This window comes from Acanthochromis polyacanthus, chromosome 13, assembly GCF_021347895.1.
Source record: "Acanthochromis polyacanthus isolate Apoly-LR-REF ecotype Palm Island chromosome 13, KAUST_Apoly_ChrSc, whole genome shotgun sequence".
Lineage (NCBI taxonomy): Eukaryota > Metazoa > Chordata > Actinopteri > Pomacentridae > Acanthochromis > Acanthochromis polyacanthus.
In genome coordinates, this window is record NC_067125.1 from 10,686,610 (window position 1) to 10,698,326 (window position 11,717).

Below are 11,717 nucleotides of genomic sequence, written 5' to 3' on the forward strand. Positions count from 1 at the left end.
AAGATCATCCAGGACTTACATGGAGTTCCCTGTCTGAATAGTGATGACTGTCATTCCAACTCTCCTCTCCTCTCCTCTCCTCTCCTCTCCTCTCCTCTCCTCTCCTCTCCTCTCCTCTCCTCTCCTCTCCTCTCCTCTCCTCTCATGTGAAAATAAACGGTCTCTGTATCATTCCCCCCCCACATACAACATATCAGACCAACACTTTAATTCTCTTTTCCACATCCAGTAGCCTCTTCTTTATTTTCTTTGCAGTACCACCTCCCTCCCTGCTTCCCTCCAGCCCCCATCTCTCTCCCTCACCAGCCTGCAGTCACTTTTAGCGAGGAGGGATGTGGTGAAAGTATTTGGAGAATTCTCGCTGACCAAACCGACGCTGCCTGGCTGCTGCACATGGAGCAGCTCTACCCAAATAAGGCTGGACGTTTTAACTAGACGTGAGGGGAAGAGACACAGCAGACGGGGAGAGGGAGCTGCTGAAAGGCCATGCCCTTTTAAGGATGAAGTTTCCTTTTTTCCTTACCCTCTCTCCCTCCTATTTCTCCTCCACCCTCCCCTCTCTCTCTCTCTCTCACTCTCTCAGTAGACTAGTGAAGTCATCTCGCCTCATCGGCTCCTTTTAAGCCGGCATTTTTGAGAGGGAGGTCCCTGTGAATCATATACAAACACTCAGTCAAGCATCCTCACTCACCCCTCACGCTGCACCAGCAGAGAACTCACCCATTCCTTCACACAGTAAGTATGCTTTTTTACTTTTATGATTCCCATGTAGGATAAAGTTCCAGAAAACTGTATTCGGGGGAGTCGGTTAGGCAAAGTTGGTGAACGATGACGTCATTTCATGGTTCCAGATCAGCCACTTTTGAGGCCTTGCTTCTGATTAAAAAAAATGCACAATGCTTCCTTCTGTCTCTTCTGTGTAACTATAAGGTGACAATAGCAGAATTGGTTCATTTCACATAATGAGCAAAGAGCTTTCTCAAGTTTTCATGGATTATTTAAGTATCATATCTATTTGAGCCACTGTGTGTATCTGAGAATAACCATTACACAGTAACTTAGTGTAATAGTAATTATGAGGTAAATAGCTGTGTTTTCTTCACTCGTGTAGTCTGGTTTCATCGCTTTTATACTTAACCTACTTTAGACAGAGGAAAGTCTTTGTGCAAATAGACTCCTTCTTTGTCTTTAATGTGACTCAGATGTTATTTGAGGGATAATTTGTTTTCCATGTGACGTGAGGAGATGGGAAGCAGAGAGGGCAGTCAGACAGTGTTGCATTTCTCTGTCAGTGCGATACCTACATACTTGAATTTGCACAAACAAATGATTCACTGCCATACATGGGCTTTGGAGGCATGTGTGTAACAAGCAGTGGATCTCATATTGTTTAGTGAAGTAAAAGTACAAATACATCAATGTAAAAATAAAAGTAAAAGTTGCACATAAATTTAAAAAAAATCCTACTTAAGTAAAAGTACACAATTACCAGCTAAATGTAATTAAATTATTATAGTATAGGTGCTGGTTTGGTTCTTGTGACTTGTGTATCATCATATATGGCATCATTATATCATCAGTGTGTCAGCAGCATGTTACTGTTGGAGTTGCTGCAAGTGGAACTAGTTGGAGCTACTTTACATGTGGTTTAGTATGATTAATGAAAGAGGGAAGAAGAAAAACTGTTTCAGTTTTTGGACTTTTTCCTCCAGTGCATTTGCTAAAATGCTGGATCATGGAAATGAAACTGTGAGAAGTTCAGAGGAAAAACGTACTATTTGGTGGAGTTGCTGACAACATCTGACACCTGAAATGTGAGCCAAACTATAAACTGTTTTTTGTAAGACATTAAAAGCCAAAACGGTTGGAAACCATTGTTTTAAACTTTAACTACGAGTCGTATTTTTATTGTATCCATTGTGTAAAATCCACATCCTAAAAGTAACAAAAACTGTCAGATTATTGTAGTGAAGTAGAAAGCACAACGTGGCATAAAATGGAAATACTCAAGTCAAATACAAGCACAGCTATATATTGTACTTAAGCACAGCACTTGAGTAACTATTCTCAAATGCGCTGGAGAAAAGGACACAGATCTCTGGTGCAGACTGGCATTTCCACACAGCCAAACTTTCCATCTGTTTTCCTGAACATGTTGGACGCTACTTCCTCAAGTCGAACAGCTTTCTGCGATGTTTGGACTAAAGATAACTGGCAAGTCATTAAAGATGGCAGTACACCCAGCGATTCCAGTAAGAGCAGGCCAGCAGTAGCAGAGGGGGAGTACCAGAAGACAGTCCAGTTTCTGAACAACAGCAACAGGAGCAGATAACACCATCTACACTGCCAATCCTGTGGCAGCTCATAAACACAGCAGAGACCCGGCTGTTTATAAGGCCAGCGATTGACCACATCTGCTCAACAGTGCAGCGGCACTGGGGCCTCGAGAGGAGTCGGACAGCGCTTTCTACATGTCAGAGTCAGTAGAAATACTCCAGCTCAGACACACGGCAGTTATGCAGTTTGTCAGAATAATCAGAACCATGAAGGGCCTTGGCAGCTATTTCAGAAACTGCTTTCTGAGCTCGTAAATGTCTGGCAGGTCTGAGCAAGGCAGCAGTTTTCTGTGCAGCTGGCATGAACCAGAGCTGGAGCTGAGCAGCGGTGCTTCATCCAGCCAGGACAGCATCCTTCAGCCAGATGACTCAACTGACCCTGCTGTGCTCTACTGAATTAGATATCAGCCGTTTTACACTCAAAAGTGCTGCTAAGCAATGAAACCATTACAGTGATTATTATTTGCAGAAGTCCATATGCGGTGTATTCATACCAAACTGTTACATGGCGGCTAGCTGGTTAACTGCAGAGGAGGCGAGGCTGCATGACGCCACGTCCCTCCAGGCTGCCACAGTAGCCACAGCCCTCACACTGGTTTCCTGTTCTGGCATTCGTCCGATTTACCATGGTAACAGAGAAACAGAGCGGGACAAACACAAGTGAGAGAGACGGGTGGATGGTGGGACTGTGATGAAGTCATGTTTGTGGGATACAGCACTTTGGGACTTTTGACAGGAGGCATCTGAGGCTTTTTTAAACTTAAAAGCTGTGGTTTTCACCCATTTCTACTCTTTTTTTAAACTTCTTTTTTCCCTGTCTAGTTTCTTTTTTTGCATTGTATTCTTTTCTTTTTATGTATTTCATGACTTTTGTTTTATAGCTCTCAGAACAAAATCTTGGAAATGCTTGATTTTTGGTCTTTTCTCCTACGTTATAATTTCTTTCAGCAGCAGTAGTAATGCCATACAATCTTTTTGTTGCAGAAACAGATCTTATACATGAAAGGGGTGATTCTGTTCTAGTTATAGTACAAATGGCAGTTGCAGAAATATTGTAATCTGTTACCTGAAAAGTGCACAATCTAATACAATGTGTAATTATGTGCTTTTTTATATTATACGAATGCTACTTTAAATATTCAAAACAAACAACAACAACCAGAAAAAAAGGCAGCTATACAGCATAGAAGCTTGTTTAGCAGATAATCCTGAGTTATTGGATCTGGTCCAGGTCCCAAGCATAACAACATGTCCCTGGATACGAATAAATACCAGAAATAGAGAGCAGGCCCTAATGGACTTACTTAACCTCCAAAAATATGAGATCTTTGCATGGTTGTCATGCAGCATATCTGTTCTCTTCTCTTCTCTTCTCTTCTCTTCTCTTCTCTTCTCTTCTCTTCTCTTCTCTTCTCTTCTCTTCTCTTCTCTTCTCTTCTCTTCTCTTCTCTTCTCTTCTCTTCTCTTCTACAAGTAGTTTATGAGGCGAAGAACTAGAGTCCAAGGGGGGGGAAAAAAGACAAGTTAACAGCATACCAGACAAACACTGCTCTGTAATAATGATTATATAATGACGCATGTCAGTGAGAGTAACATGAGATACGAGTGCATGTGTAGCCACAGAGAAAGAGGGGAAGACAAAACATAGTATCTGAACTTGTGGCTGTATGTAAGTGAGCGTGTTGCCCAGCATGTGTTTGGTTCTTGTGGTCTGGAAAAGCACCACAGGGAATGCAAAGAATATTAAACAGGGCTGGTGGTAACACGCTGTGGACACTCTGGGCAGGAATCCATTAATGTCTTTGGCACCTCGACTGTAATATGCAGACATGCAAGTATATTTATTTGCTAAAATCCTTTATTTAGCGGTACTATGAGGTACAAAATACACACTATAATTAAACGCCCTGCATTAAACATTTCACTTAATTTATCCCAATGACATATCATCTAAATGTACTCAAATATATGTGAAAGATGATTGTCTATAATCCATATTTTTATATTAATAGTAGATGATGTGACTCACTGTGATGTGAAAAGGAGTGCACATAGTCATGAACTCTATAGGCTCATTGTTCAAAAGCTCACAAACACCTCGACTCATTCTCTGTGAAACACGGGGGAGTTTTTGGCAACTGAAGAAGCAAATTTTTTCCCTGAAGTAGGTAGAGACCAAAAGCTGAGCTAAAAGGAGGCTTTATATTTAAACCGAAGTTATTCATATGGACACAGACTCCAAATTAGTGCTTTTTCTCACTGCGTCCTGAATGTGTAAATAGACACGATTGCAAGCTTTCTATATCTGGTTAAAAGGTGAGAATGTGTCAGTGTTGTTTAAATGCTTCCTCCAGTGAAAATCCTTTTTTTTTTTGTTTTTACCTTAACATGTCCATAGGGTGTATTTTATAAATGGAGGATGTATCATATGCAAAATAAACAACACAGGTTGGTAATTCCACCTTGAAACTGCAGTTTACCAATGTGAACCCTAAATACACAGATTCAGACTTCTGGGGTTTCCTGTGTAACAAATCCCAGGATGGTGCTTTCTGTATTTTCTATTTCTAGTATGAACATGTGTGGCTGAGTTCCCCCAAGTTACACGTCGCTATTGCGTAGTACAAGGTGCTTTTTAGTATGTACATGTGCACAGTTACTTCGAAGCCGCAGAGAGCGGAATTTTTAGAGAGTTTAATCAATGACGAGGAAGGACCTTGAAGTTTTTTTTACACCTTCAAGTAAACTAAAAAGAAACAGAAAGACACATGTGGAAACCAACAGAAGTAAGAAAAAAAGGGAAAGGAAATTAAATATAAAATCTGGAAAAGGGAAAGAAAGGAAAGTACCTAAGTATTGGTTATATTAGTCTGTCTATGTGCCTGTTTGTTCTTAGAATAATGACCATCTAATGGGGCAAATTTCTATTCAGCATAACAACATTATGTCAGTTGTGGCATAATTTCATATTTAGTCACTTTATGCATTTAAAATTCCAACCAGTTGGAAGGATCCAGTGACGACTGAGAAAAGACTGGGGTTTTCTTCATAAACAGAAATAACAACAGCTACACCCATCCTCCAGCAGAATTTTATTTTTATTATTATTTTAAAAAGTCTCCTTTTAGTCTCCTTTAAATCTCCTCCAGTCAGCTCTCGAGTTTAACCCTTAACATCTTAACTTTGAACCTCCTCAGGATCAGGAAATTGACGTGACCTGACATCAAGATGGCAACAAAGGTTGGATGGTGCAGCACTTTGATATGGGTTTTCGCACTTGGCTGTTGGCCCAAAGGCAATACAGATGCATAAAACTGAAAAAAGGAAGTGCTGGCAGTGATGAGTGTGTGTGCTGACAGAGACCAGGAGTCAAAGAGAAGAGAAAGTGTGTGTGTGTGTGTGTGTGTGTGTGTGTGTGTGTGTGTGTGTGTGTGTGTGTGTGTGTGTGTGTGTGTGTGTGTGTGTGTGTGTGTGTGTGTGTACACGAAGAACATATGGCTGATAAAGAGCTCCCACTGTACACCACTTGGCCTCAGACATAGAGACGGTCCTGACAGGGCTAAATGGTGTGCATTAGGAGACACAACGCTGTTATTGCTACAGTTCTGGGGAAGGTATTGAAACTGAACGCTGAGCATTTGCGCTTAAATACACGCTTCTGATCTGCATGTTATCAATGTCTGTACTGGTGTGAACTGTATGCAGCATAAATGCAATATAGAAGGAGCATCTATTTGTGTGTGTATGCATATGCTACTGGCTCCATCTTAATTCTGCTACAATGTGCCAATGTTGGCTGTTGTTTATGTTCCTTATAAACAGCTGTTTTGGACTAAAAAAATCACATTAGTGGTGTATAGGAACCAGTATAGCTCTACGTAACTGTTAATATAATGTTGTCATGAATATACACAGATTGCTGGAAAGTGTCAGGGTGGCAGGTAAGGATAGCACCTGTAAGAACTGAACCTCCAATAATCATATCTACTTTTCTCCAAAGACAACAAACTTGAAGGTTTCAGGTGCAGACATTACTGTGCTTCATTTGACACTTTGCTTTACACCCTTTTGTCTGTATTTACGTCCATTCTCCACCTATCTCATCTAGCAGGTTGTCGGCATGGCTAACAAAGGTCCATCCTACGGCATGAGCCGGCAGGTTCAGGATAAGATCGACAGCAAGTATGACCCTGAGCTGGAGCAGATCCTGGTGGAGTGGATCAGCCGTCAGTGTGGCTCCGGTGTGGGAAGGCCAGAGCCTGGAAAGATGGGTTTCCAGGCGTGGCTGAAAGACGGATGTGTGAGTGAACTGACTGTTTTTATTAGAAGTTACCTTGAGATCAGTTGTCTTTTGTGCTTCTCCTTTCTTTCTTTCTTTCTTTCTTTCTTTCTTTCTTTCTTTCTTTCATGCCGTTGCCTTCTTTTCTGCCTCACTTATTTCAACTTGTCTGCCCAGGTCTTGAGCGAACTCATTAACAGTCTGTTTGCTGGAGATAAACCTGTGAAGAAGATTCAGAGCTCACCCATGGCCTTCAAGCAGATGGAGCAGATCTCCCAGTTCCTCAACGCTGCAGAGAAGTATGGCGTCACCAAGACTGACATGTTCCAGACCGTGGACCTCTGGGAAGGTCAGAGGAGTTTCATGGTCTTCATGCCAATGTTACTACAAATATTCAATGCTAAAAGACAAGATTTATGTACTCTGGCTGGTTTGATTGCTGCTACAGTGGTAATAATCCAGACTGTATTTGTGTTTGGACAGGTAAAGACCTAGCAGCAGTGCAGAGGACCCTGTCAGCTCTGGGCAGCTTGGCCATCACCAAGGATGAAGGCACATACAACGGAGATCCCAACTGGTTCTTCAAGTGAGTTCCATAAAACAAAATAGACCCTTGTCTGTGTAGATTCTCAGTCAACTAGGTCGTGTTAGTTTTTTGGGGGGATTTGAAAACTTTTTATCTTTTATCTAAAAGGCTTCTTCGGTTCTTCAGAGTTCCAGTTTCTTTTGACTGAAGCTCTTAGAAAACAGACCCCTGTTTATTATCTATCTCTAGCAAGAATAGTAACACTGACACTGGAGTGTAGTGTTGCTTTCTACTTCTTTGTGACACTTTCAATGTTATGTTGCAGGAAAGCACAGGAGAACAAGCGAGAATTCAGCGACGAGCAGATAAAGGCGGGCAAAAATGTGATTGGCCTACAGATGGGGTCCAATAAAGGAGCCAGTCAGGAGGGCATGAGCTATGGAAGACCTCGACAGATTCTGTAAAATCAAGGAGCCATCACCACCCAAAACCTCTTAATCTCCCTCTTTACCAAACCCTCTGAGGCCCTCTTCACCCTTTTAGAGCCTGTAAATGTCTAACCGGTCAACTACAACTCTCTTTTCTGCTTTAGAATTTAGTGATTTTGTAACAACTATCATCTTCCTCTGTAGTCTTGACACTTACCTTGAGCCCCTCATTTACATGCTTGCACTGGTGACCACCGCAGAGCTCACCATGCTTTGTCTTCCAACTGCAATTAGAAGTATAACTGAATGTTTCTAGTCTTAAGATACAATAGTTACAGTGAAAATGACCAAAAATTTGGCTTGCAGGTAAACCAAACTAAAATGATATGTACCAAAAGTTGATGTATTCTTTTCTCTTAAGAAACAGGACTTGTGTCAGGAGAACTGACAAGTTTCATCTCAGATGTCGGAATTATGACCTCTCTTTTATAGATTTTAGGAATATTGGTTTTGGATTCTCACACAGATAATAATTTGTTTACATAATTTGCCAAACAGACGCTCTCTCCAAATTGACAAACACTCCTGTGTCATACCACTGCTCCTCATTTTTACTGCTAAAGTACCACGTACCACGTTGCTACGCCTGCTATATCAGCGCCAATATTTTTGTACATTGTCTTAATAAATAATGACTTTGAAATACATTTCTGAATTGACTCTGTGAATCCCATGAGTTTTACCATGTTGGAAAATGTGACTTTTTTTTTAAAGATTATGTTCACATTTTTAATGATTGTTTGAAAACATTCTTCACATGCATGACCACGTGTACGCTGGGAATTTGTTTTCATTTCATTCATGCACTGAAACTCTGTTAAGAAGACAGCTTTTCACAGGCAGTACAGAACAATTACCATATTTTGATGTATAGTAGAATGAGAGTATTGATTTAAGAAAACTGAGAACTAAAAAAAGATGAAAATGTATTCTTGAACTGGAAAATGCATTCCTTCTTCCAGGTCTGTCAGACTTTGGCTGTTTCGTGGATATCACTAATTTAAGACAAAACACAAAACGACACACAAAATGATGAATAAAGCAAAACACAAAATGACAAAAATAAGACAAAAAAACACAAGTGAGACAAAACATGAAACACAGAATGACAAAAATGAGAAAAAACAACAAAAACTTGAGAAGAATGACAAAAGTCTGACAAAAACAACAAAAACAAGACAAAATATTACAAAAATGAGACACAAAATGACAAAACAAGACACAAAATGACAAAAGATTTGACGAATGACATGAACCAAAACAAAAAGAGACAAAAAATTTAACACAAAAGTTACAAAGTGACAAAAAAACGGACAAACCACAAAAATGAGACAAAAAAAACCACAAAAGGACAAAAATGGCACACAAAACAATGAATAAAGCAAAGCACAAACTGTCAAAAATAAGATAAAAACCACAAGCGATACAAAAAGGAAACACAAAACGGCAAAAACGACAAACAAAATGACAAAACATGAGACTAAAGTCAGACCAAAAAAAGACAATAAAGAACAAAAACAAGACAAAATATGACAAAAATGAGACAAAAAATGAAAAGAACAATGAACAATCTTGGATTTTACTTTAGGATCAAAACAACTTGTCATGGTCTTGAAATCATTTAAAATTTTTACTTTTACAAAAATTCCAATCTGCAGGTAATGTCTTCTCTGTCATTTTTGCAGTTTGAGGGCCGGATCGGACCCTCTGGAGGGCCGGTTTTGGCCCACGAGCCGCATGCTTGACACCCCTGCTCTCGATCCTGTGGGTTGGCGTGTGAGGCCTCTGTGGATCAGGCTTGTTGGGATGCATCCCCACAAATGCTTGATTTGATTGCACAACGCTTGGGGAGTGGTTTATGTCAAAGTAGCATTTGTCAGGACCCAAAGTTTCCATGTAGAATCTACCAGTGTTGCAACATGATCACTGTTACATACTTCACCTGTCAGTAGTTTTAATGCTGGGCGATTGGTATGTGGACAAAATCCACAGTCCTCACTCTGTGCAAATATTCGGATTGACCAAAATAGTGTGAAACTGTTGATGGTGTGCAACATGTGTGAGATCTGTGGACCACAAACTGGACAGAAAACAAAACCTCACACTCTGTCAGTGAGCAGCCAGAAAGATCCAACTACAGTGTCACAATAGGTGGATCTGCAGCTACAGTTAAGAGAAGAAACAGCAGTTTTCACAGTGGAAAAGCAAGGCCAGGATGCGGGTGGAACTGCTGGTTGTTTTCTTTATTATTCGTGTACCTGTGCACTAGGAATTAGCTACATGGAGTCAGACATGAAGGCAAAGTCTGCAGTAACACCCTGAGGTGTCTGACAGAGAGCATTTGGTGGAAATGACCTGAACTGTTACAAAATGGCATGTGAATGCTTCACAGAGCTGGGTGCCTGGGCACAGCATGACAACTACACACGTGGACAAAATTGTTGGTACCCCTCAGTTAAAGAAGGAAAAACCCACAAGTCTCACTGAAATCACTTGAAACTCACAAAAGTAACAATAAATAAAAATTTATTGAAAATTAAATAATCAAAATCAGTCATCACTTTTGAATTGTTGATTAACATAATTATTTAAAAAAAACAAACTAATGAAATAGGGCTGGACAAAAATGATGGTACCCATAACTTAATATTTTGTTGCACAACCTTTTGAGGCAATCACTGCCATTAAACGATTTCTGTATTTGTCAATGAGCGTTCTGCAGCTGTCAACAGGTATTTTGGCCCACTCCTCATAAGCAAACAGCTCCAGTTGTCTCAGGTTTGATGGGTGTCTTCTCCAAATGGCATGTTTCAGCTCCTTCCACATATGTTCAATGGGATTGAGATCTGGGCTCATAGAAGGCCACTTTAGAATAGTCCAACGCTTTTCTCTCAGCCATTCTTGGGTGTTTTTGGCTGTGTGTTTTGGATGGTTGTCCTGTTGGAAGACCCATGACCTGCGACTGAGACCAAGCTTTCTGACACTAGGCAGCACATTTCTCTCCAGAATGCCTTGATAGTCTTCAGATTTCATCGTACCTTGCACACTTTCAAGACACCCTGTGCCAGATGCAGCAAAGCAGCCCCAAAACATTACTGAGCCTCCTCCATGTTTCACCGTAGGGACAGTGTTCTTTTCTTCGTATGCTTGGTTTTTGAGTCTATGAACATAGAGTTGATGTGCCTTACCAAAAAGCTCCAGTTTGGTCTCATCTGTCCAAAGGACATTCTCCCAGAAGCTTTGTGGCTTGTCAACATGCATTTTTTGCAAATTCCAGTCTGGCTTTTTATGAGTTTTTTTTCAGCAGTGGTGTCCTCCTTGGTCGTCTCCCATGAAGTCCACTTTGGCTCAAACAACGACGAATGGTGCGATCTGACACTGATGTACCTTGGCCTTGGAGTTCACCTTTAATTTCTTTGGAGGTTGCTCTGGGCTCTTTGGATACAATTCCAACGATCCGTCTCTTCAATTTGTCATCAATTTTCCTCTTGCGGCCACGTCCGGGGAGGTTGGCTACTGTCCCGTGGGTCTTGAACTTCTGAATAATATGAGCCACTGTTGTCACAGGAACTTCAAGCTGTTTAGAGATGGTCTTATAGCCTTTACCTTTAAGATGTTTGTCTATCATTTTTTTTCGGATGTCCTGGGACAATTCTCTCCTTCGCTTTCTGTTGTCCATGTTCAGTGTGGTACACACCTTTTCACCAAACAGCAGGGTGACTACTTGTCTCCCTTTAAATAGGCAGACTAACTGATTATGAGTTTGGAAACACCTGTGATGTCAATTAAATGACACACCTGAGTTAATCATGTCACTCTGGTCAAATAGTTTTCAATCTTTTATAGAGGTACCATCATTTTTGTCCAGGCCTGTTTCATTAGTTTGTTTTTTAAATAATTATGTTAATCAACAATTCAAAAGTAATGGCTGTTTTTGATTATTTAATTTTCAATAAATTTTTATTTATTGTTACTTTTGTGAGTTTCAAGTGATTTCAGTGAGAATTGTGGGTTTTTCCTTCTTTAACTGAGGGGTACCAACAATTTTGTCCACGTGTGTATGCACAGGCTTTGTAGGTGCCAAAACA

The 11,717-nt window shown here is 40.5% G+C and overlaps 1 protein-coding gene across 3 annotated transcripts; it reads left to right on the forward strand.

Moving 5' to 3' along the window:
- Positions 1-557: 557 nt before the first annotated feature.
- Positions 558-8,276, forward strand: tagln (transgelin). 3 transcript variants are annotated; one of them, XM_022205812.2, is made up of 5 exons: positions 558-735; positions 6,448-6,636; positions 6,793-6,964; positions 7,099-7,201; positions 7,467-8,276. In XM_022205812.2, exons 2-5 carry the CDS (start codon positions 6,457-6,459, stop codon positions 7,603-7,605), a joined length of 594 nt encoding a protein of 197 aa, XP_022061504.1. In that variant the 5' UTR covers positions 558-735; positions 6,448-6,456; the 3' UTR covers positions 7,606-8,276. The 3 variants fall into 3 exon arrangements, with proteins under 3 accessions (XP_022061504.1, XP_022061502.1, XP_051814024.1); XM_022205810.2 differs by having other exon boundaries at positions 561-735; positions 6,445-6,636; XM_051958064.1 differs by lacking the exon at positions 558-735 and adding an exon at positions 5,560-5,576 and having other exon boundaries at positions 6,445-6,636.
- The last annotated feature ends 3,441 nt before the right edge of the window (positions 8,277-11,717 follow it).

Bases quoted from the DNA above. Each gene is read 5' to 3' on its own strand.
- tagln (XM_051958064.1), top strand. The intron at 6,637-6,792 runs GTGAGTGAACTG...TTGTCTGCCCAG, and splicing joins CGTGGCTGAAAGACGGATGT to GTCTTGAGCGAACTCATTAA. The intron at 6,965-7,098 runs GTCAGAGGAGTT...GTGTTTGGACAG, and splicing joins GACCGTGGACCTCTGGGAAG to GTAAAGACCTAGCAGCAGTG.